General features: G+C 39.7%; 1 protein-coding gene across 1 annotated transcript; it reads right to left on the reverse strand.

Annotated features, from left to right (window-relative positions):
• Nucleotides 1–1,282: 1,282 nt before the first annotated feature.
• SLC30A5 (solute carrier family 30 member 5) lies at nucleotides 1,283–20,323 on the reverse strand (the record flags this gene model as incomplete). Its single annotated transcript, XM_082301429.1, has 16 exons — nucleotides 1,283–2,336; nucleotides 2,932–3,060; nucleotides 4,981–5,207; nucleotides 6,563–6,788; nucleotides 7,194–7,323; nucleotides 7,943–8,100; nucleotides 9,108–9,316; nucleotides 9,682–9,970; nucleotides 10,606–10,776; nucleotides 11,880–11,956; nucleotides 12,758–12,845; nucleotides 14,598–14,685; nucleotides 16,074–16,159; nucleotides 17,468–17,534; nucleotides 19,962–20,084; nucleotides 20,250–20,323. The coding sequence occupies 16 exons, from the start codon at nucleotides 20,321–20,323 to the stop codon at nucleotides 2,166–2,168; spliced, it is 2,313 nt and encodes a 770-aa protein (XP_082157555.1). The 3' UTR covers nucleotides 1,283–2,165.
• Between the last annotated feature and the right edge of the window lie 3,598 nt (nucleotides 20,324–23,921).

A 23,921-nucleotide genomic window follows, 5' to 3' on the forward strand; every position in this document is an offset into this window, starting at 1 on the left:
GTGTACTGGGTAACATGCAAAAACCTGCCAAGTGCAAGCTAAGATGTAGATTTGCACTTGCCTGTGAAGTATCCAGGTATGGGCTCATCTTCACTACCATGGTCACAGTGCCGGCCACCTTGGATTTGTTTTGGGTTCTGTCGCTAGCAGCTGAAGTGGGAAATCACTATTTCCTCAGAGGAAACTGTGGCAAGCACAAAAGCTTTATAATTATGTTAAGATAATGATTTGAAAGACAGAATCACCTCCATTTTCATCATCTTCATTTCCATGTCACAATAGGGTTTGCTGAAATACTGTCAAGTCTAGTACAACCACCTCAAAACAGGAGTGGCACATTGTAAACATTAACTGAAACTTTTTGTTTGAGATTGGTTTCAAAACCAAAATATCATCCTAGTTCTAGACTGAGCATAACTGTAGCTCGTCAAGTGACGAGCCTTCTGGATGAGGCAAGGTAAGAAAACCACTGACAAATGTGTAAATGGGCAAAAAACAGGATTCAGCTTTGAGAAGGTGGCTGACTCTCCAGTACCATCCTGAGACGAGGGACTGTGATTTATGCACTTTATCGTCATCACTCTACACAAATGCAGCGCAACTTCTAGAAATCTTCTGACCAGAGTTTTCCAAGTCAGTCTTGTACTGCAGATAGTGTTTTAACATAGCATGGGAGGAACTCCTTCAAGAGTAACAAAACAAACCATGCAGATTTGTATAAACAGTCTGATCACAAGGTAAGCAAAATGGCTCAAGAACATCCTGGTAAATCTGCTCTGATTATGTAATTCCTTTATGACTCTGTCCTGTCCTTCAATTTCACTAACATCAAGTCTATTCTTATTATAATGGTATTCAAGAACCACTGAATACCACAAACAAGAAAACAGTATGACAAAATAATACTGCTGTGATACATGGGGTGATGAAAGATGTATTCATCCGTGTTAACCACTGAATTAATTTCTTGAATTTCAAGGAAAATATTGACGTGCTACAGACAAGGAGAAAAGGGGGCACAAGAAGCCTGTAAACAGATGTAAGGACAACTACTTCTGAAGATGTATGTTACTCCCCCATTGACAGGTTTTCACTAAATACACAGATTTGTTTTCTTTGCAGTATTAAGTCCTCATCCATAATTCTTTCTTAAAGACACTCTCTTTCACTTTCCAGTCAAGAAGTCTCAATTTACTGTTCATTTCAACAACTTGTCAAGTCTAAGACTACTGTTGCAGTTTAGCATTCTAAACCTTAACTTCTTCCCTGGGTAATACAGGAGGTACAGTTGACTACAGTACACATGCAGCTATCATGGTATTACTAAAAAAAATCAAGTAAAGTACAGGATAACATATCTTGAAGAGATGAAGTTTGGTTGAGTGCTAGGATGCTCACTGATTTATTACTTCTAGCCTTCAAACTTAGCATTTGCAGTTATTCATACAAAAAGTACAAAAGATTTATTTTACAGAGTGGTTTATGATTCTGAGTCTTCCCAGGAAAGAGAAAAGTGTCTTCATTTTTTCCCCCTTCCTTATTTCTCACTGTTAAATCTGTGCATTTCTCTTCTTAAAAAAAATAGTTCAATACAAATGCAAAATGGTAATGTGTATTTGCTCTGGTGCATTAAGTGTAGAAATCAGATTTGTATGCTGAGACATAATGTAAAAACTGTATACTTATGCAAAACACAGGATTTCATGTTTTTTACTCCCCATAATAAACTTTTTTTTCATTCCAAGAGTCTTCAAGCTATCCTTTAAAGGAAAAATATTTCCCAGTTGATTATGTTTGCATTCCAATATAAACTACTTCTATTTCTTACTGCTAACAAGAAATTACAAAACCAATGTTCCACACTTGAAAGAAAGTATGGAATATATCTGTGCTCATCTACAATTTGCAAGACTTCTGTTTAATAAACACCAAGTATAGTATATAGGATTTTGACTATTTTCACATATACAGCAAGTACTCAAGTCCTTCTTATTTCCTTTATAAAAGCATCTCAATCCAATTAACAAAGATAGTACACTTACAAAAATTCGAATATATAGTACATTTGTTTCTGTACATGTATGTGCAAGATTTCCTGGCAAAAATACAATAGGGAATCCAACAGTTTGACCATTTACATCTCCTTTGGCAAATATAACTTTGTATCACATGATGTAAGTACCATCTTTGTAGTATTTCATGGATTCTAGTTGCTGAGTCATTGCGAGAACATCCTGAAATCCTGTACTGAGTCCGGACATGTGTTGAAAATAAGCTTCCTTCTCCACTTGGACAGTTAAGTTGTTTACGCCAGCATCTTTCAGAATTGCTGTGACCTGAACAGAATGGTACAGTTAACATCAGCATTGTACTTCATATGTATCTCACAGTAACTTGCAGTATTCTGGCTCTGAAATGCTGTAAACGTCCTCCCCCCCACATACCACTGTGAAGAATTCAACTCTCTGGAAAGCAAAGAGTACCTTAAGAGGGTATGGCTTTGCAACTTCTGCACACTGGGTGATTCTCAGTGTCTTGCATAAGGAAATACGTATCTTTTTAAGGAAAAGAGAAACCCACGGCAGACAGGTAGTGGATATCCAGTTATAAATGCGTGATTAGCATCCAGATATCCCTACAGTTTATTCCCTGTTTTGCAGGCCTGTTTTTCCACCTCCCCTTTTTTTTCTCAGAGCAGATATAGTGCGACTTTCACCAGTGAGTGTTTTGGCAGATGTTCTAGAAAACAACTCTTTACACAGCTAATTTCAAGCTAGCAGGCAAGGGGCAGTACAGCGTTAGAGATCAGCTCTGAGACAGTAATGGAGAACTACAAAAAAAAAATCATAGGTGTCAGCTTGAAACTTCGGTCTATGACTGAAAGGGAGATGTCGAGTAGGAAATTAAGAGTCTAAAAACCTTGCACTTTACCTGCTGTACAATTCTCTGTTCCATCACATCCGATACTACTTGCACATGTACTGTGCCTGCCACAACAGTTGCAGAGTGACACCAAAAGTGAGGATCTCTATAGGATATGACTCCCTCTATTTTTTGAATCTGTGAAGAAATTTCATTAGCAACAATTAAGTAATTTTAAACTTGTATATGTACATGGCTATTGGTGGATAATATTTTACAAGGAAACAAAACTATGTAGCACAGCAGCTTTCCAACTAAGCTATATTCAGAAATATCTTGTATTGAAAGGTTGGTCATCTTGCTACTACTGTAAAATTCTAGAAGGTAAAAGTCAAACTAAATGAAAATCCCAGAAGATCAATGCTGAACAGGATGAGGAAAAAAATCCCCTGATTTAGTAAACAGATCATAGGAACATATATGGATAGACTAATCAGAATGCTGTTTTGGCATCTACCAGGGCACTTGTTACCTCACTGTTTAGCAGCTATATTTAGTTATCATAGCTGAACTTAATTCAGAGACATAACTTCTTTTCCATAATTTATGATTTTTTCAAATTGATCTTTGTTCTGGATTGGCTGTGATGGTTTTTCAGAGCAGCTGGTAAGGTGGTGTGTTTTGGATTTCTGCCTAAAACCTTTTTGATAACACACCAATGTGTGTTATCACACCAGCTATTGCTGGACTGTTCTGGCTTTCTCTTTTCTATCAGACAGTTTCAAGGCTTTGTGTTTTTCCCACTTTGCCCTTGCCCTAGTGGGTAGGCTGGGGATGGACAAGAAGTAGGGAGGTGACACAGCCAGGGCAGCTGACCCAAGTTGTCCACAGGAACACTGCATGCCATATAACACCTTGTTCAGCAGTAAAAGCTGGGGTAGAGAATGAAGTGGGGATTTTGGCTTCCAAGGTGGCTGTTGTTTGGAGACTGTCTGGGTATCGGTCTGCTTGAGGGAGGTGGTACACCACTTTTTTTTCCTTTTTTCCACTGCTCTTCCTTCACCTGTTAAATTGTTCCTGAGTTTTCTTGCTTATGCTCCCCTGACCCACTAGCAGTGGTGGTGGTGGGAAAGGAGGGGAGTGAGCAAGTGGCTGTATGGATATCTGGCTGCTGGCTGAGGTCAACCTACAGCAAGCACATTGTTTTATTGTGATGTAATTTTTAAAATGCTTTCCTTCTATTTTTTAATGAACTGGCCTTTGATTGTTCTCAAAAAGTACTTTCTTCTTCTCCAGTCTCTCAGAATTAGTCTTCCTTCATGAAAAAGTGAAACCACACTCTGCACCTTACCTTCCTTTCGCTACATAAAAAATCTCTCCCAGACAATTCCCATTCCTTTCTTTCTCATGCAGACAAGAACATACTTCCCCCTCTACTAACTGACAGGACACCATAAGCATACTCTTCCTTGAAGCCTCTAGTTGATAGCATCCTCAAAGAACTTTTAACTCATTCTTTTACAGAGAGGAGTTCTCCACACTCCACACTATGATTCTGGTCAGGAACTTCAAATGAAACAATAGCAAAGACTAGGTACAGCCTCACAGCTGATGCCATACTGCACCAGACAGGAAGAGAACAGACTAGAAACAGAAGGTAATTAGAAAGAAACAGCTCTTTTTTTGCCATCCTACCTACTGTGAACCAGTATACCCTTCGTGATACGGACAAATCAGAAACCTTGACATTACAAGCTCATTATATAATCCTGTAGCCTGAATGTTCGTAAGTTTAAAAAGGCTGCAGGTTTGGGGAAGTGCCATATTACTTTCTTAGTACTACACTGTGGTACATTTACCACACTGTTACCATACTTGTCTGAAATCATGGGCTACTCATAAAAGCAAAAAACAATGGAAGTCTTTTTAGCTGCAAACCCACTTTTATCATTAGAACTAGTAATTTTGTCACTTCTCTGCAAAATAGATTTTAAACAACCTGAGACATGAAGTTGTCTAAGGTAACAGAAGCTGTCTGACCAAACGGCTTGAGTTTAATAATCATTAAAAACAGTTACAGCTTTGTATGTTTGTATATGAAAACATTTATAATTTTACCTTTTCCAAAGCAGCATGCAGATCTTTTTCCTGCTCTGGAGGTATCCTCAACAAAAGCACTTGACAGGCATCTTTCAATAGTGGGATAACACTAAGAAAAATCAATGTAGCAATAAAGAGAGAGCAGAGTGGATCAGCTATGAGCCATCCAAATTGCTGAATAAATATCGTGGATACAATAACACCAACACTGCCAAGAGTGTCTGCTAACACATGCAGAAACACACCTAAAACCAAAACAAACAAAGTAATTAACAGTTCTGTCTAAAATGTACACATATGTTCAACAGCAAAAACTTAGTAAGGCTTACTAAATACCCTCAAATAGAGATGACTCTCTGCCTAACCTGGGACAAAATACACTAAATATTTCGCTTTTCTAATGTTTAATTACAAATTAATGTAAAACCAATTTTTACTCTATAGGGCAATGATCTAGGTAGGCATCCACAGACTAAAGTATATGAGAATAGTCTGTAAATTGTTAGTGGGATTTGTACAATACAGCATAATCATTTAACATTGTACATAAGGACTCATTGATCCTTAATGGAGAGTTAAAAGATCAGTGTACATGCATTGACTTGCTAATGTGGACACACATGAATGTACTGGTTGGTTTTTGTATGCCAATTCTACTCCAATTTTACAAGAGCATTGTCTTTGTGCTACTGCTATGAATGTTATACCTTCTACTGCTTTAATTGTGGGTTCATTCTCAATGTACACTCAATGGGCATAGAAAAATACTCTCTAACCATTGGTAAGATTAGTGCTAGTTAAGTGTCAGGATTTTAAAGAATACTGAAACATGAGTATAGGCAGACTTTACAAAAATGACAGACATAATGAATATGAATAATCAGGATAACCAACTGAGTTAAGACATAAAATAACCTATGAAGCATGAGACTATTTACCATATTCTGACAAGCTTACACAGAAAACATCACTCCTTCATAGGTTTTTTTTTATAAGCCAGACAGTTGGTAAATAACTACTTTCTAAATACTAGAGAAAAAATCCTATGCTGAAGTTTTATATAGAGTGCCCTTCTCAGTTAGCTTATGATTTTTGATTTGGAAGTTTTTCTTTAGCACCTTATCTTCTGAATCACAAATAAAAGCATATTCTATTGCTGGTCTGTATTTTTTCTCCTGCTTCTTATCCCCTTCCCTAGTTTTTACAACCAGCTGTCACATGACACCTAGAAGCATGGTAGCATCTTTATAATAATAGAGACCTTGTACCTTCATTTCCAGTTTGAACTTAGAAACGAGGACTTTAAGCTTTTTGACTATGGTTTACAGTGATCTTTATTAATGTTAGTGAAGACTGTAGATTACTGCTTTTTATTGTTCCTTATGTATTAAAGACATATGCATAGAAACATTTAAAGTTTCTTCAAGTTAAATTCATTAATGGTTTGAGCAATTCCTGTATAGCACATTTAATGGCTGTCAGATCACTCCTTGAGAGCACTTTGTAGATTGATGCATAATACTGCATAGGTCTGATTCTGAAAATCTTCAGTCTCCTAGAAATCATGTACATCACTTATGATTCAACAATCTGTACTTGCCTCTCATGTTGGTGTTCATGCCTCCTCCAGAGGATCCATGAGAATGTCCATGGCTGTGGCCATGGTCACTGTGGGAATGGCCGTGCCCGTGGCTGTGGCTGTGGCCATGGTGAGAATGGCTGTGCTCATGTGCAGGACAGCCTCCCCGAGACGCCCCGTGGGAGTGAGCGTGGCTGAAGGCACAGATACCAACAAGGTTTACAATCAGCCCTCCAACAGAAACCGGCTGTGAGAGGGAGAAAAGTCTTTAACTTCACTGCATCCTCACAGGTATTCAAACTCATTTTCTAGAACAAACTTATTTTTCTAGAACCAGAAACACCATGCACTTAATTAAGGAAAACTGTGGAAGTCCACAACTTCTCTGGGCAACCTGTTCCAGTGCCTTACCATCCTCACAGTAAAGAATTCCTTCCTAATATCTAACTCATTCCTAGTATCTAATCTATACATATCCTGCTTCAGTTTGAAGCCATTCCCTCTTGTCTTGTCGCTAAATGCCCTGGTAAAAAGTCCCTCTCCAGCTCTCCTGAAAGCTCCCTTCAGATACTGGAAGGACTAACACCCTGGAGATAAACATAAATTAACCATTAACTGCAAAACTACACTGAAACAGAAGGACAAAACTTACAGTTAGCATGTTTGTATCTATGTCTGGAGGATCCACCAGTCTAGCCACTGATTCCATGAAGACAAAGAAAGCAATCACCATCAGAAAGAGGCCATTAATAAATCCAGAGAGAATTTCTACACGTCCATACCTGAAAGTAAATATACATACTTTTGAGAGTGAAGAACAGGTACTCTGAACAAATGTCAAAGTTACAATAAATAAAGTTGTAATTCTTTTAATGCAGCATTAAGATTGCTATGATTTTTTTCCTCAATGTCACAGAATCGCGCCTGAATTTCTAAGTTATTTTTTTTCTGATCAAGAGGTTGCCAGTTTCCAACTGTCCAAACTCCATTAGGATAAAGCAGTATAGAAGAATTCTCTTAAATATACTGCCCATTCAGGGCTTCAAATTGCTAAACTGTTATGCAAACATATAAGTTTAATTATATCAGCTGAATTTAGATCTTCATGTGAACACTGATTTTTAACATAGATTTTTGTTTGACATAAATGCATAGAATGAGGTAATTTCTAAATGATATTCACATTGATAAAAGTTTTACTTGTAGAGGTAAGTGAAATTTACATTTCAGACATATTTTTTGCAGAGGTAAGAAGAGAATAGCATGAGCACAAATAGAACAGGAGAGACACAGTGAAAAGCCCACAGAAGCATGCATTAGTAAAATATCCCAAACCAGGACATTTTGAAAATGAGCAAGAATTAAGTTTCAAATAGTCCTTAAAGAACCCAAGATACATACCCATATGAAAATATGCGAGTTGCTTTCCACCTTGTCATCAGAGCTGCAAAAAGCCCCATCACTAACGCAGAACAATCAAAAAGCATGTGAAAGCCGTCAGAAATAAGACCAAGGCTATTGGTCCATACTCCATAAAAAAGCTCCACAAAAGTGAAAGCCTAAAACAAAATAAGAGTTTTAATTTTTCAAATATTAACTTCTATATGAATGTTTTTGTAGATAGAAGGATATTCTTTTCACAGAACCCTCAATATTTTTCAGAGCTATTGTTCAAAGTATTTCTAGACCATTTTTTCTCTCCTGCACTGAAATCCGTGACGCATTCCAAGTCTATGAAGAGACATTTTTGAACCTACTCTCCTTAAAGCCTCACACATAAAAACCCAACTCTTTACAGGAGTAAATTCAAGTTTTCATTTTGAATTTTAAACTAACATTCTGCAGACAAAATTCTAAGCATTTTATCATTAAAAATGGAAGAACTCTGATCTGACATATCATTAGTGTAAAAGTAATGCTGTCTATAAATCTGTTATGCCAACATTTTCTCCACCAGTAAGTTGACTGTTTAAATCTTAGGAACTGATTTTGAGAAGGATACACAAGGAATAATTTTTAATACATACATTTACCACATACATTTTACTACTATTAATTCATCTGCCTAAAAACTTTTTTCCAATCTTTCATATTCCATAATGGAATTCCTTACAGTTAACAAGGATACTTCAAGTTTCTCCCCTTATTTTCCTGGAGATCTTTACAAATGAGGTTCTATCAAATTTGATACTGCATCATCTTTTCCTTTCAAGAAAAGAGAAGCTAGAAATAAAACTAGCCTACTCCAAAATGACCCTAATCAATCCCACACCTTCTATTTTGTCGTCCCCATCCTTGAAGACCTTATCAGTTTCACCTTATCTGCTGGCAACATTGAAGTCAACCTTAAACATACTGTCATACACATATTCAGTTACTGGTGCAACCCTTATACATAGAACCAGTGTGACACTGTGACAACAAAACAGTGACCACTAATTAAATTACTCTGTCAAAGGTCACTGTCAAACCAGTTGATTATGGGAATCTTTTAAAGAATGACTCTTTTTATTGTATTATATATGCACTATTGTGATTGGTTTGAAGAAAAAAGCCATGCACTTACCAGATTTAGGCACAAGAAATAGAAGATCTGCCTAGAATCATACTCCTCAAGGATTTGTTTCAGTGACTCCTTAATAAACCGGGGCAATGACTGAGAGCTCTGCTGTAACGCATCACCCATGAAGTTATAGAGAGGAGTGCCTTCAGGGGAATAGCCAATAAGGGTACCCTTCTGCCCTTTCCTGGAGGGGGAGGACAGGATATTGGCAGCTGCAAGGAAAGTATTGAAGTTTTTGTTGCTGTTTCTAAGCTTCACAGCTAGTTTATAATGTGTTTAATCAACAATCAAAGTTTACATGAAGTTTGCAGGCAGCAAAGTGATTGTCAACTTCATCTTGAGATTTATCATTAGATTTCATTGTTATGTAAAATTAGATCATCACTTCCACAAAAGATCTATCACATTCCTTTTTTTCTTCCTTCCCGACAGACAGTAAAAGAGTGAAAAGCTACAGGCTGCCTTATTCAAAAAAATCCATAAAAGCTCATCCAAAAGAATTCCGCACACCTCAATTTTCTAACTGGCCTTCCAGTTACACAAGACCACAGATTTAACCACAGTTTAGAATACGTACATAAAAAGAAGAAGACAGCACTCACTACCACCCCTCCAGAAAGAACATGCTCTGTGCTTTCATGGTGAGGTGGCTTGTTCATAGCTCGTAGCTGGTCTGTTATTGGATGTGTCCAAAAGTTGCCAAAAAGCAGTGCACTAATGAAAATAAGAAAGGATCCGTATCGAGCACACGTGGAAGCTTCCATCTTCACAGAGCATATGGACTCCACGTAGAAATCCAGGATCACAACAAAGAAGATGACTGTTATGAAAGGCATGATGAGAGAAGACCAAGACTCTACTTTACTCTGCAACAAAAAATAAATTTCAAACAGGACTGCTCACCAGAAGAGTGATTGTATTTATAGCATTAAAGCTCGTTCACTTGAATTACAAGTGTTTTCACTAATCCATAAAACATAAATACTTTTAGACTTTATCATATAAACACATCATTCCAGATATAGAAAGAGACATAGGTCTAAAGTGCACTAAAGTATTTTATTTTAAATACTTTCACATTCTTAAAAGGAATACCATATGCAATGCCATGGTTGCAAAGGCCCACTCTCCCTATGCATGCAGGCAGAAAGAGCATTTTTTAAAATGACAATAAATAATCTACTTCTTAGGGATAAAAGAGCGCTGTATTTATATAGTCATTAATGCTTGTGAAAAGTTAGTAGATGAACTCAAGATAAAATTTCTGAGCTAGAAGGATGAAATACAGTTATCACACAAAAGAGGAAATTAAAGTATCACACAGATAGTATCACACAAAAACAAATATAGAAGAAAAGCGTAATGGAAAAAATTCAAACAAAGCTTACTAAAAAATAAAGACAGCAACTTCGGTAATTTTAAAGGTATCTTAAAGGAAATATTTAAATTGCACTTCAAAAGCACTTAAAAATAAAATTTATCTTTGTATGTATTACCTTACCTCTGTTGTCAGAGAGAGAACAATAACCCACGGGCACAAAAGAAGGACGGAAACAAGACGAGACAAAGCTTGAAGACGCTTGGCTCCACCTACATCTACAGATAGTTTTCGGGATGCCATGTGAAAACCAACCTTACAGCACAATGCGAGTACCAGAAGCAGTACTCCACCCTGGAGACATAAAGGGATTCCATTAGCATTTCTTAAGTACCAAAAACCTCACTCCAAACACAGTGACACATGGAGAGAAGATTAATGTGCTTTTCTTAACCTGACAACAAAAACCAAAACTAGGATAGCTTAGCACTATTCCCAACAGCCTAATATGAGCTGAATTTTAAAACTCTCGATAGTGTTCGTTGGCATACACCAGCAGCAAAATGGTAGCAAACACCACCTGAGGAAGAAAAATCACCCAAAGCTTGTTTTTGCCATCTTCCATTATTAAAAGTGTGTTGAAAGCATACATAAACCCCCAAAGGTTCACATATCTTGTCCTCTAGACCTTTCATAACCTTTTCATCTACTCACCTTTGATCATATTGTATCACATTTCTTTACAAAATACTCTTTCAAAATTGTTCTGTAAATTAATTACAAGAAACACAGCATCTCATCTCCCTTAGATCACACTTGCTTTTGTGCACCATTAACCAGTCTTTCTAACATTTGGTTTATTTTTATAGTAATACTTTCTCAGTTGCTCCACATCTTTTTTCTGTTTTAGTCCTCAATGAAGCCACTTCAGCAAGACTAAGCTAACACAACTCAATCAGCCAGGTGACCCCATATAGTAAGGTTATGATAGACAGCTATTCATACCACCAATTACAACTGGACTATCTTACTGAGGGGTATCAGAATCTGGGTCTTCAAATACCGGTTTAATGTAAAGGAAAAACTAGGGAAAGCTAAAGATGCACCAACAAAACACAGGCAACAAAAGCAAGAAATGGCTTGTACACAAAGCATTATAAAAATCCAGAACACTGATGACAGAATATTTCATGCTAATTTTAACAAGACTTTTTAGGTTATGCACTACAGCGAAGTCCTTACCAGCTTTAGAGGTTGAATATTACATGGTTTAGCTTGCTTTACTGAAGCTCTTCATACTCTGATCAGTATGTAAAAATTACAGTGCTAGTTCAGTTCCAATATGGGGTGGGGATGTTCAACCTTTTGGTTTTCATTCCGGCATGGATTAGCTCTGAGCTGGTGAATATCTTACCTACAAAACTTTAGACAGATATTCTAAAATACTTGTTATTTACCTTGTGATCTGCAACACCCAGGAAAGCAATGATTGTATACAGAACATGAGTGAGAGCACTGTCATGATGCCCCTCAGCTAAATAAAAAATTAAGGAAGAGTTTAACTTGATTTTCTTTTTTTTTTTTTTTAACCAGGAACAACAAGAATACGCAAAGGTAGCAGAACACAGAAAGCAGATGTAAGCAAACTGAGCTTTATGATGTGTTGGCATGTGCAGGACAACCAGGGGATTGCGCCCAGCCCTCAGCATGGGTTTGTGAAAGGCAGGTCCTGACTGACCAACCTGATCTTCTATGACAACGTGACCTGCCTAGTGAATGAAGGAAAAGCTGTGGATGCGTGGGCTCCAGTAAAGCCTTGGACACCATTTCCCACACAATCTTCCCAGAGAAACCAGCTGCTCCTGGCTTGGACAGGTGCACGTTCACTGTGTAAAAAACCATCTGGATGGCTGGGCCCAGAGTGGTGATTTGTGGAGTTACATCCAGCTGGTGTTCAGTTACCAGTGCTGTTCCCCAGGGCTCAGTACTGGGGCCAGTCCTGTTTTATACCTTTATCAGTGGTCTGAGCAAGGGGATCAAGTGCATCCTCAGGCAGTTGGCAGGTGACACCAAGCTCGGTGGCAGTGTTGATCTTTTCTTCACAGAAAGGATTATCAAACATTGAAACAGGGTACCTAGCAAAGTGGCTGAGTGAACATCCCTGGCAGTTCTTAAAAGACATAAAGACGTAGCACTTAGGGACACGATTTAGTGGTGTGCTTGGCAGTGCTGGGTAAACGGTCGAATTATAATTTAATTCAGTACACTCAATTTCACATTTTCTCTGCTCCAGTAGTAAGAGTCACTTGCTGTTACACGTAACAAGAAAGGATACGATGTTCTGCTATTTTAGCCATAAGGTCATCATTATCAAAAAGTAGTAAGCAGACGACAGCTATGATGAAAAATGCAGCACCTCTTGTCTGTAAAAAAACCAAACAAACAATAAACAACCAAACAACAAAAACCCCTAAGTATTTCTACAATCTGCTACAATAGATTACTATCAAAAAATCCAGGAAATAAGTCCCCTCCTTCCCTGCTTCCTGATCAATGTAACATACTGCAGAAAGAAAACCATGAATGAAACCCCTGTTATTTTTAAGAAAGTGGCCATGACAATATCATTTCACATTTTTTCTGATTTTCAGACTTACCAGATAACTCAGGACACATCACCACTGTAGCAAGCTAGAAGCTGGTATCCTACAAACTTTAAGTGTGATTACTTTCTTCTTCATGGTGTGTTTCTGCCTGCCAGAATGCACTGTTATTTCAGCCTGATGATTCAATGTTTTGTAGCTTCAATGAGCTACAAACAAGATCTGTACAAACTAGTGAATTTTGTCTTACGGGACCTAAAGGCTAGGGAATTATGCAAAGACTATGGGAAAGAACAGCTCTGAGGTGCTTTTGTGGGGAAAGGACAGAGGTAGTGATGAAATCCCAGCTCCCAGAGCTTTCACCACCCAGACTTAAACCACTGCAATTTTTGGTATTCATTATCTTAGCTACATACTGAGCTCTGTGTCTGAAAAATACTATTACAATCTTCTAAAGTCCAATAGAGCTATCACATTCTCGTTTCAGAAAGTTATCTGATCAGTTCATTTCATAAAGCTGAAACGTTCAGAGGACAGGGTTATTGCTCCCTTGTTTCTGCTGCCTTAAGATATGCAGCTTAATTACCAAATGTGGCCCACTAAGATACAGATTGACAAAGAATCTCTGAAGCTCTACATCTATCCTTTTGGTAGCTGGCTGGAGAAAATAATTTGTCTTCAGCATGATCTTCATGCTGGATGCCCTAAGCTTCTCAATTTGCATGGGGTGAGCATAGAGTTGTCAGTGCAGATGACTGTGGCTTTACTCTAAGGCTGCCTGAAAGTGCTTAGGGGATTCCAGTGCAGTTATGAGACACAGATTTCAGAACTTACAGCCTGAGATGGTACCAAAGTTGAGACTTCCCTTCTAGCCTCAAGTATATAACAGCAGGTATTTTCTTCTACCTGTTACTGTTTTTGAGTGAAAGTGCTCAAAACTGCTAGGTATTGGGATAAGTTCTTTCAATTTAGGGCTGATTGGGCACATTTAGAGAACACCTTGCAAAAGCATGTACAACGAGACTGGAGACAGAGCACGCCTCAAGTATAGGTCTTCAGTTAAATGAAAGGGCCTAAGTATGCAGCACACACAGGATCATGCAGACATAAAACTACTTAAGAGAACTTCCTGGCAGAAAGAAATGATGTATGTGAAAAGCTAAACACACTGAAGATTCTAGGCCAGGAACTGGAGACTGTATTGCTGGACTTCAATGTCTAAGGGTCAGGACTACTACATGCACGATGTTCTTTTGTCAGTTTGAACCCAAAATCCCATTAAAAAGAATGCTGAAGTGCAAAAATAATTCTCAAGGTTCTTTTCTGCCCAGAAACAGAAAAACTTCTCAGGTATCTGCCATGGATATCCAACACCTTCATGTACTGGTTCCCTCTCAATGCCATATTTATTAATTCAAGTAGTTCATCTTAAAATTCCACCACTAATTAAACTAAAAAAGCACGTATTTCTATGAACATGGATCTGAACCACCAGTTTGCTTCAGGTAAAGAAGTACTTGAATTTATAGGATTCAGTATGTTTTACATTTGGTAAAATAGATTTTTAAATACCTTTGCTGGTCCTCCACCTGAGCTTGTGAACAAGACACTAAGGAGTGACAGCACAACCACATCACTGTGCTCAAACAGTAACAACGTTCTATAAAAAAGTGAAATAAATACTCCATTTACCATGAGTTTACCTCACAACCTTGATATACACTATTTCAGCTAAAATGAATGACACAACGAAGATTTATCCTGTGATTACAACAGCAGGTTTAAGCAATTAAAAAGAATAAACACAGATCAATTTCCCTTCACTAGCAATAGATCTAGCTGCAGACATTTATACATGTTACAAAACAAGAACTTCCTAAATCAAGGAACAGATTAAAATTATTAATTTACAAATAACTTTAAATTGTATTTTCTTCTAGCAACACAACAAGATACTAACTTACTCAAGATGGACTTAATATTCCCACTACAATACCTCCTCTAAACCAGCTTCTGCTCCCAGAGAAAAAAAGACATCCTGTTCTGTTGCATGGCATTCTGTTTATTGAGGGGCTGATAACCTAGTAGCTTATGCCAAAACCTCTTAATTGCTCAAAATAAAAAAGTCTAGCTGACACACTACCTCCTTCAGACAGCAAAGGCTGCCTAACAAGCTGTAATGACAGCTTTTCTGAGCAGAACATGGAAGTAATTATTGCTGTCAAGTTTACCAAGTGCTTTTGCAATCCTCTGCATAGCAATACAACATGCTAGGACCCATGTAAATGGTTCTGTTTGGGCAGGCTGCCAGCATCCAGAAAGATATGAGAGTAATAACTTAATCACAGCATTATTACTCTCAGGTATGCCTTCTTCTGCGTAGATGATAAAACTTCACATTCATAAATGTATAATTTAAGGCTTTACTTTCCTCTCTCTCGTGAAACATGCTTTTCAATATATTAACCTTCATTTTTGTAAGTCTAGCTACTCTTGTATAATTACTCAGTCGATAGTGCTAACACACAGCACAAATGGTTTTACCTGTACATGCACTAATGTTACCCAATTTCAGCACAGAGCACACAGCCAACCAGATAAAGAAGTACCCCGCAACCAGTGCAGAAATTGATTCTATTTGCCTGTCAAAGGAATACCAGCTGCTAGCACTAGCCGTCAAGCCATGGACTCCAAACAGGTAAATAAACAATTGGCATTACACTAATGGCAGGGAAATGACAAAAAATACATTCTGTGACCTTGATGTATCACTCACATCAAGTGTTTAAGCATTATCAAGAATTTCACTGGCATCTCATAAAAGAAGCAGTGAAGAAAATGACACACTTAAATACCTACAGAAAGTATATGTACTTTTTTCCAAGCACTAAAGATTTCACAGGAAAATTCGTAAGGATTCAATATATTTTTGAAATATACATTAAGTGGCTAGCAGCATGATCTGACAGACAGAAAACAAAAAGCAAAGGAGCAAGACAGGGAAGGATCACAAAAGAAAAACAGTATTTACAGTAGATATGTATTTACCTCAGTGGTCCACAAAGAGTGAGGCCAAAAAACCACAAGAGTGAAATGATACATCCAACAACAGCATGCTTAAAAATTTTGATCCACTACAAAAGAAAGGTATTTCATTATCATTTTCTCCAGAGTTTCAAAATAAACACCCTATTACTAGCATTGTTTTAACACAATAGCTGTAGAAATTGAGGGGAAGATATGTGCTTTGTAAGTTCTATAATTACAGTTTAAAGAATGATTGTCTTCTTAGCTACTTTGCCAGGCAACTAAGATTTATTTGGACATACTGTGAACCAGAATTTTTTTTCTACCACAGTACTAGATTCTGTAACATTGTTTGCGTTCTCTTCAACAAAACGCCTGAAAAATGGTTGAAAAAAATAGCAAGTCCATTTACCTACTTTTTAATCTATTGTATATATTGGATAAACATAAAAAGAACTAGATAAACCACACAAAATCGAGACTAAGACCTTATGCTTACAAATATTTATGTGTATGTTAAATTCTTTCTTCAGGAAGCAGGCTGTAATTCAGATATTCAATACATTATTAACTTTAAATGCCAGTTTTAGAAGAAAAGAAATTAATTTTGGAAATATGTTAAACAAGACAAAGTACCTACAACAAATACAGTATCTTCAAAATCTAGAATTTAAATTTTTTTAGCAACAGTAAAACCATGTATGGACAGATTTTTCTGAATTCAAATCAAAGACGCCATTTATTCCTATTCACATTTTTAAAATTCTGCTATACATGTCTAGTCATGAAAGCAGCTGACACAAGAAACACTTTGAGCCTTTCCTTCAGATTCTGTCTACTTAGCGTACACACTGGATCAAGTTTTTGCACACATAATTACATAAATCCAAGATGAATATGAAGCAGGTGAAGAAAATTTATTTCTTACAAATCAGCAGGTTCCAACCCGACCCGACTCTCAACTCCTTGGGATACTAGGAACTCACAAAGGTTTGACAAGCAGTTAGATCAGGCCCTCATCACATGCAGAAAGGACTCTTCTGTTCTGAGGGACAAGACTGGAGCATTTCAACATTCTGGCAGTCCAGAAATTGCCTGTCTAACTGTCAAAGTCAGCTAAGTAGACTTAGCTTTTTGACTAAGCTTAAGGCTCTTTTTGAAAATCCACTCCTCAAAGTAGATGCTTGAATGGCAATAAGGACCTGTCTTTTCACTATACTCTCAAAAGAAGCTGACAAAAGCTAAGAACATATAGTGTTTTAGCCCACAAGACACTGAGCTAGTTGCACACCTCTAGAAACTGTAACCACATCTTTTAAGTGGAGTAATCTTCGTTCCCCTTTCACTTTTGGCAAAAGCCATATTGCCAAGAATATTTACAAAGATGCAAGTCACTCTTACATATGTCAACTCACCTGACGCTTGGTTACCACTTTTCCAGAAGAAAACGGTTTTTGGAACAAAACCATAAAAAAAGCAGACCTGTCAAAAGCAGAAAGTTTTGTCTATTAGTGTACTAGCAGTCAGCTTTTTATTCAAACCAGATCTAAACAACTAGGTCTCTCATATCTGGCTCAGTTTACAAAATGGCTTCCTCCACAATTTTTTCCTTTAACAGGCCACACTGACCACATCCACTGATTTTATTTTCCCTGCTGCATTACCAGTGTCAAATACCAGTACTACAGTGATGACAATGAACTTCAGTTCTGGTCAACTTCAAATGCCAGTTCTCGAGAAAATGGCTAATAAGAAGTCGACTTGTTATTTACAAAAATCAAAATAACTGATCTCAGAAGTTTTGAAGAGAAATAATACTGATTTTTATTAGCAAGATAGATATACCAAAAGGCTTACTCATATATAGAATGCTGAATACACAATCCTGTAGGAATAGAAGACATGGCACACAACTTTTTCAAGTGGGATCAAAAGTGATGGGCAAAAAAAACCCCCTATGGTGCAAGAGAGAAGTCCAGAAATGTACATGAATATGAAATAAAAGGAAAAAACAGGAGTTCCAACTGTTCCAACTCTCTCAAGTTTATTACATTAATGCTCCTCTACATCTCATCAAGTAAACATGAAGCAGGATTTTGTCTGCAAAGGTTGCTTCTGCGTATTTGCTATCAGCTTTCATACCTCAGCCCTCAGTCTGGGAAAAACAACTGAATCTGATAAGAACTACAGGAACACAAACTATAAAAAAGAAAGCTTATCCTCTACACCCTTGTTAACAAAATTTGGATGTGCCCAAGTGTCCTGGTTTCAGCTTGGACTGAGATATTTTTTTCTCAGTAGCTGCTACTCCAGTGCTATTGCTGGTGCAGTGCTGTGCTTTGGATTCAGTGTGAGAACAATGCTGATAACACAGTTTTGGTAGTTTCTTAGTACCGCTTATCCAAAATCAAGGACGTCTCAGTTTCACATGCTCTGGCAGCAAGCAGGTGCACAACAAGCTGGAAGGCAGGATGGGCTGGAGGCCTGGCCTGAACTGGCCAAAGGGATGTTCCATACCATAAATGCCATATACTCAGTATACAAACTGAGGAAGCTATCCAGAAGGGGAGCTGATTGTGATTTGGGGGTGGGCTGGGTATCAGTCATTGTGTGGTTGGCAGTTGCATTGTATGTCATTTGTTTTTATCAAGTTTTCTCTCTCCCTTCCTTTTATTACTATATTTGGCTTATTAACTTATTAATAATTCATTAACTTGTTAATTTCAATTATTAAACTCTTCTTATCTCAACCCACGAGTTTTTCTTTTTGTTTTCCTCCTGATTCTCCTCCCTAGCCCCCTGGGATGGGGGAAAGTGAGGGCACAGTTGTGTGATACTTGATTGCCAGTTGCAGCAACAGTCACACCATGACCACCAGCACTGTCAGCACTGTCAGAGTAGGCCCACCTTTGAAGCTGGAAAAACACTGAAGTTTCTCAAGCACAGAGAGGCCTTACAGAGACATTTGGAAAGACCAGAGAGCTGGACAACTGCCAACAATATGAAATCTAACAAGAGAAAGTGCTGGATTCTCCATCTGTGGTGGGATAACCCTGCTTGTATGCACAAAGAAGGGGACAAAAGGCTGGAAGGCAGCCCCACAGAAAGAAATCTGGAGGTCTGGGTTGATGGCAAGTTGAATATAGGTCAACAAAAAGGGTCAGCTGTGTCCTGGGGTGCATTTGCATTCAAGCACAGCATCACCAGCTGCTCGAGGGACATGACTGCAATGCTCTGCAATGCACTGATGTGGTCTCAGCTCAGGTCTTGTGTGCAGTTTTAGAAGCCTCCATGCTAGAAACTGTTAGACTGTGTCTGGGGGAGGCAGCTGAGATAGTGTAAGGTCTCAAGGGCAACAGGAGTATCTGAGGTCGCTTGGTTTGCTCAGCTCAGAGAAGGCTGAGGGGTGACCTCGTGGCACCTTCCCCAGTGGAGGGGCAGGTGCTGATCTCTGGTGACCAATGACAGGGCATGAGATGGACTAACGCTGCATCAGAGTAAATCCACACTGCATTACGGAAAGGTTCTCCACTGAGAGGGTGGCCGGCCTCCAGGTGGTAACTGGCTCCCCAGGAGTGTCACAGCTCCAAGCCTGTCAGAGCTCAAGGAGTATCTGGAAAACACTCTTGATCATATGTTTAAGTTTCAGATATTTCTATGAGGAGCAGAGAGTTGGACTCAATGGACCTTACGGGTCACTTCCAACTTGAGACATTCCAAGATACTGAAATTGCAGTGAACAGAAATGTGAAGCAAAAACACTGGTATGAACTTCCTGGATTCACTATTATGCCTTCTTCTCTTCGAGTAAATGATAACAACATAATGCAGGATTACAAGTTTGATGCTGACAAAGAACCAGAGCAGTTGTACGGGTGGGGAATAAGGCTCCAACGCTTGCACACTCACCCCAGCTGCACTACGAAGATAAACTGCACGAGGTGGACCACTTTCAAGAGATCATAGGATTCAAACAGCCCCACGGCTTTCAAAACCTTGGCGAAGCACAGCAGCACGATGTACCGAGTCAGCCTGCAGAAGGAGAGAGGCCGGTTGGCACCTGCCACGCCGCCGCCCAAGCCCGGGCCCGACGCCTCAGCGGAGGCCGCCGGCACCCCCGCCTCCAGGAGGACGCGGGGCGATGCCCACTGTCCCCCTGAAGAGGGGAGGGCGGCCGCTCCCCCCCGCCGCCGTTACCGGGCGCTGGGCACATCCACAGGCCCCAGCGCGCCGCCGCCGGCCAGGGCCTGCCCGCCGTACGGCTGCTCCATGGCGGGACGGAGGGAGCGAGCTCCTGCAGGGAACGGCTGCGAGCGCTCAGGCGCGCAGGCGCGGCCCGCTTGCCCTGCGCCGGGAGCACCGCATCACCCGCGGGCAGAGCGGCGAGACGGGAACGGGAGCGGCGGCACGGGAACCGGGAACGGGAAGTACGCGACTCAGCGCGCCCGCCAGCGCGCGTGCGCGCGAGCAGTGCGCAGGCGCCGCAGCGGGGGGCGGGGCCGGGGCTGTGAGGGGCGCGGCTCCCTCCCCTCGGGGCGGGGCGCGGGGCGGTGATAGCGGATTTACTTTATTTATTTATTTATTTTTAATGCAAATCAATTTATTTTGTGTTATTATGGCACAAAGCCCTGCGCCAGTATCAAGCATCAGGAGACTGTTTCCCTGCCGACGGCTTCAAATGTCTAGTTGAAACTAATGGGAAAACTGAGAAAGAAAATTGGAAATGTCCGTATTGTGAGCTAGCTGCTTTCTTCCAGCCGTGTATCAAGCTCTCTGGTTTTGGTTCGCAACACATGATTTTGGTACGCAGTTCAGCACTGAGGCAGGAAAAAGAAATCAAGAATGTACTGATGTATTGAATTAGCTCACCAATGGTCAGCTGCATATTGGATTTCTTTGAAACAGACTTGGGTAGAGTTAAACTAGGAAGAGATACAGAGATGGGAGCACAGAGGGGTATGATTTCTGAAAATGAAATTTCCAGAATTTCAATAGTCAAAAATAAAAGATTTAAAAAAATTATTTAGAGATTTTCAAATTATTCCCAGTGCAGGTGAAGACCTCAGCATGGTGAGCATAAGCATATTACGTGAAATGCTGTCTCTGCCTTGTAAACACCCATTCAAAGTTTAATCCACAGGCCTTGTCTCCTGTCAAAAAAACCCCTCAGTTAAGAACTCGGAGTCCCTGAAGCCCATGGATCAACCACAGGATGTCGATAATGTTTTTAAGTAGGGGAGGGGTGAAAAAAAGTTTTATTACGTGCCGTGTACGCTGTGTCCGGGAGATGGAGGTGTTGGCAAACAGCACAAGTGAGCGGAGCGCAAACGAGAGGCGGGAGTGGGTGGATGGCCCGGGAGCCGGGTAGGGAGACCAAGTGATGTGGAAGAAGGGAGAGAGTGAGAATCAGGGCACTGGGTCAGAAACATGCAGAGAAAGGAAGAGAAAAAGGCTAGTAAGGCACAGGGGAGAACTTTCTGAGACCAAAACAGGGGGAAACACCAAAAGCAAATGTGTGAGTTGAATGACAGCATTGCAAAGAGCATGGGATGCAGATATGCATCCTCAATGCTTTCTGAGGGTTGGTATATGTGGCATGCTGGGGCAGCCTGCTGCCCATCATTGGCTCTCCAGTGACTTGTGCAGTGACTGCTCACACAAGCTGAGTGGTGTTACAGTTACTGGCCTGCCAGTTCACTTAGCTGGTCCCCAGTGCCTCCCCAACATGTCTCAAGCACCTGCGCCAGGTGGCATCCTCTTGGGTGCTGGGTGTCCCAGGCTGGAGCGGTGGCAAGACACCCCTGCCTAGGCTCTGCACTCCAACAGGACCCCTGGCTCAAAGGAACCTCCTGGGAGGACCTGTGTCCTGCCACATCAGCAGTCCTGTCTCACTGTATATACATAAATATACCTAGGACATGAACTTAGACCTGTGCATAATCTTGACTTACTGGAAATCCACTCCTGGCTTGTCAGCCTGGTGCAGCTGTACTTGGTTTGGCCGAGAGGTGTCTTGGTGTCAGCATGTGAACTTTATCACGTGTGAAAGCATGTAACAACTCTGTGAGTTTTGAAAATACACATTACTAGGCCCTGCCAGGGTCTATCAGATGTGCATTGTTCATATGTTCCAGTGGAGCACCACTGCACACACAGATGGCTTCTATCCTGCTGCAAAGATGGGGGGCATGTACCTAAAAACCAAAACTGCAGAATCAAAAACCACACGGTCAAATTGGTTAGGGTTGTTCAAGGGAATGGTGAAAAAAAATGACTTCTAATGAGATGAGGAATAGATGAAGGAGAGAGAAGTTAAAGTCCCAGAATGAATAGACCTAAACCCACAGACTTCATGACTGAAAAAGAAACCATATGCAGGGTAGGGAGTTCTTGGATAGGATTTGAGCTGACTCTTGTTTAATCCCTGCAAAACATGCAGGAAAGGTAAGAAAATCGAGACATAAAGTAATGTATAAACATCTATTGTTTCATTTAATTCTTGATGTGTATTAGCTATGGTTTCTGTTTGCTTGAATGTTGCATACTCCTGAAGACTTAAATTGTGAAATCAGAGTATCTAAAAGATTAGAAATCTTGGGGAAAGGGTAGTTGAAATGTTAGCGGTGGTCCTAGGATGTCTTTGTTACCCCTCAAAGAAAATGTGATGTGGTGAGAAGTACAACACAGGCGTAACAAATGTCCCTGTGAAATGATAAAGCTGATTGTTACTGCAACCTGGTGAAACCAGGGGAAACTCAGAAGGAAGAGGCTCAGAGAAATTTGGGAGGATAAATTTTTTCATTTTCTCCACTGAAAGAGATCTTGTGGCAGTTGAAGCAAAAAAAGGACCACCTTCTAAGTGATATAGTTCTTACTGTTATTTCAGGATTACAGTTAACTATAGTAGATTAAGGGGGAAAAAAAATTCCCCTTCCTGTGAAAGCAAAAGTACTCAAACTTGTGCTCAATGAAGAGCTGCAGTCATTTCAAGTTTGAACTTCTGGTCTGTCAAGACACATCAAGCATTTTCCCTTGGCATTGAAAGAAACAATGTCTTCATTTGCCACCAAATGGAGGGGCAGTTATCTGTAGCTGGCTCTGGACTTAAGTGTGTGGGGAGGCACACTCAGGATAGTGGCTAATGTCCTGGTGAGGGAGCTCTGGTAGAGCTGTGCTGCCAATGGGCATTTTTTTCAAGTTGTGCTTTTATGAAGAGTTTTGTTTGGAAAATATCTTAATAGCTTTGTGTTTATTGAGTAATGGTGACACAGATATCTGTTCCAGGAAACGCTCACTGGGATTAACTAAGTAATTGGAATGGCAGAAAATGTCTTTTCTCTTTGACTCGGCATAGGAGGACAGTGACTTTGCTAAGACTTGGCTTCTGCACTTCTTCCTTTTGATTCTAATGCAAGCTGTGGTCTTTCATTTTTCAGCTAGTAGAGAACAACTAAATAGAGAGCAGCTTTATTGGGAAGTGCACAGATATCCATTGTTCCTGTCATCATACTAAACTGACACACATCAATTTGCAGAAAGTTTCAGACAGTTGGTGTCTGAGGAAGCGAGGAAAGAAGGGCAACTGTCTCTGAAATAACATTGTGACTTGGATTGCTGCGAATCTCCATCTCTTCTTGTGCTGCTGCTGTTTTATGTACATATCACTATGCGAACTAGTGAAATTAAAGTGATAGAGGAGTAAGTAAAAAAATTCTCTGGTATATCAATTCAGAGAAAATGATGTCGCAAGAAAGCCTAATTGTGACTTAAAAGTGATGTCTTTTCTGATATAAAGCTCCAATATTAACTGTGTCACAGGCATGAAAAGGGAAAAAAGGGCTGATAGAAAATCAGAAGTTCCTGAAAATC

The sequence above is a fragment of the Coloeus monedula genome (assembly GCF_965178545.1).
Source record: "Coloeus monedula genome assembly, chromosome: Z".
Lineage (NCBI taxonomy): Eukaryota > Metazoa > Chordata > Aves > Passeriformes > Corvidae > Coloeus > Coloeus monedula.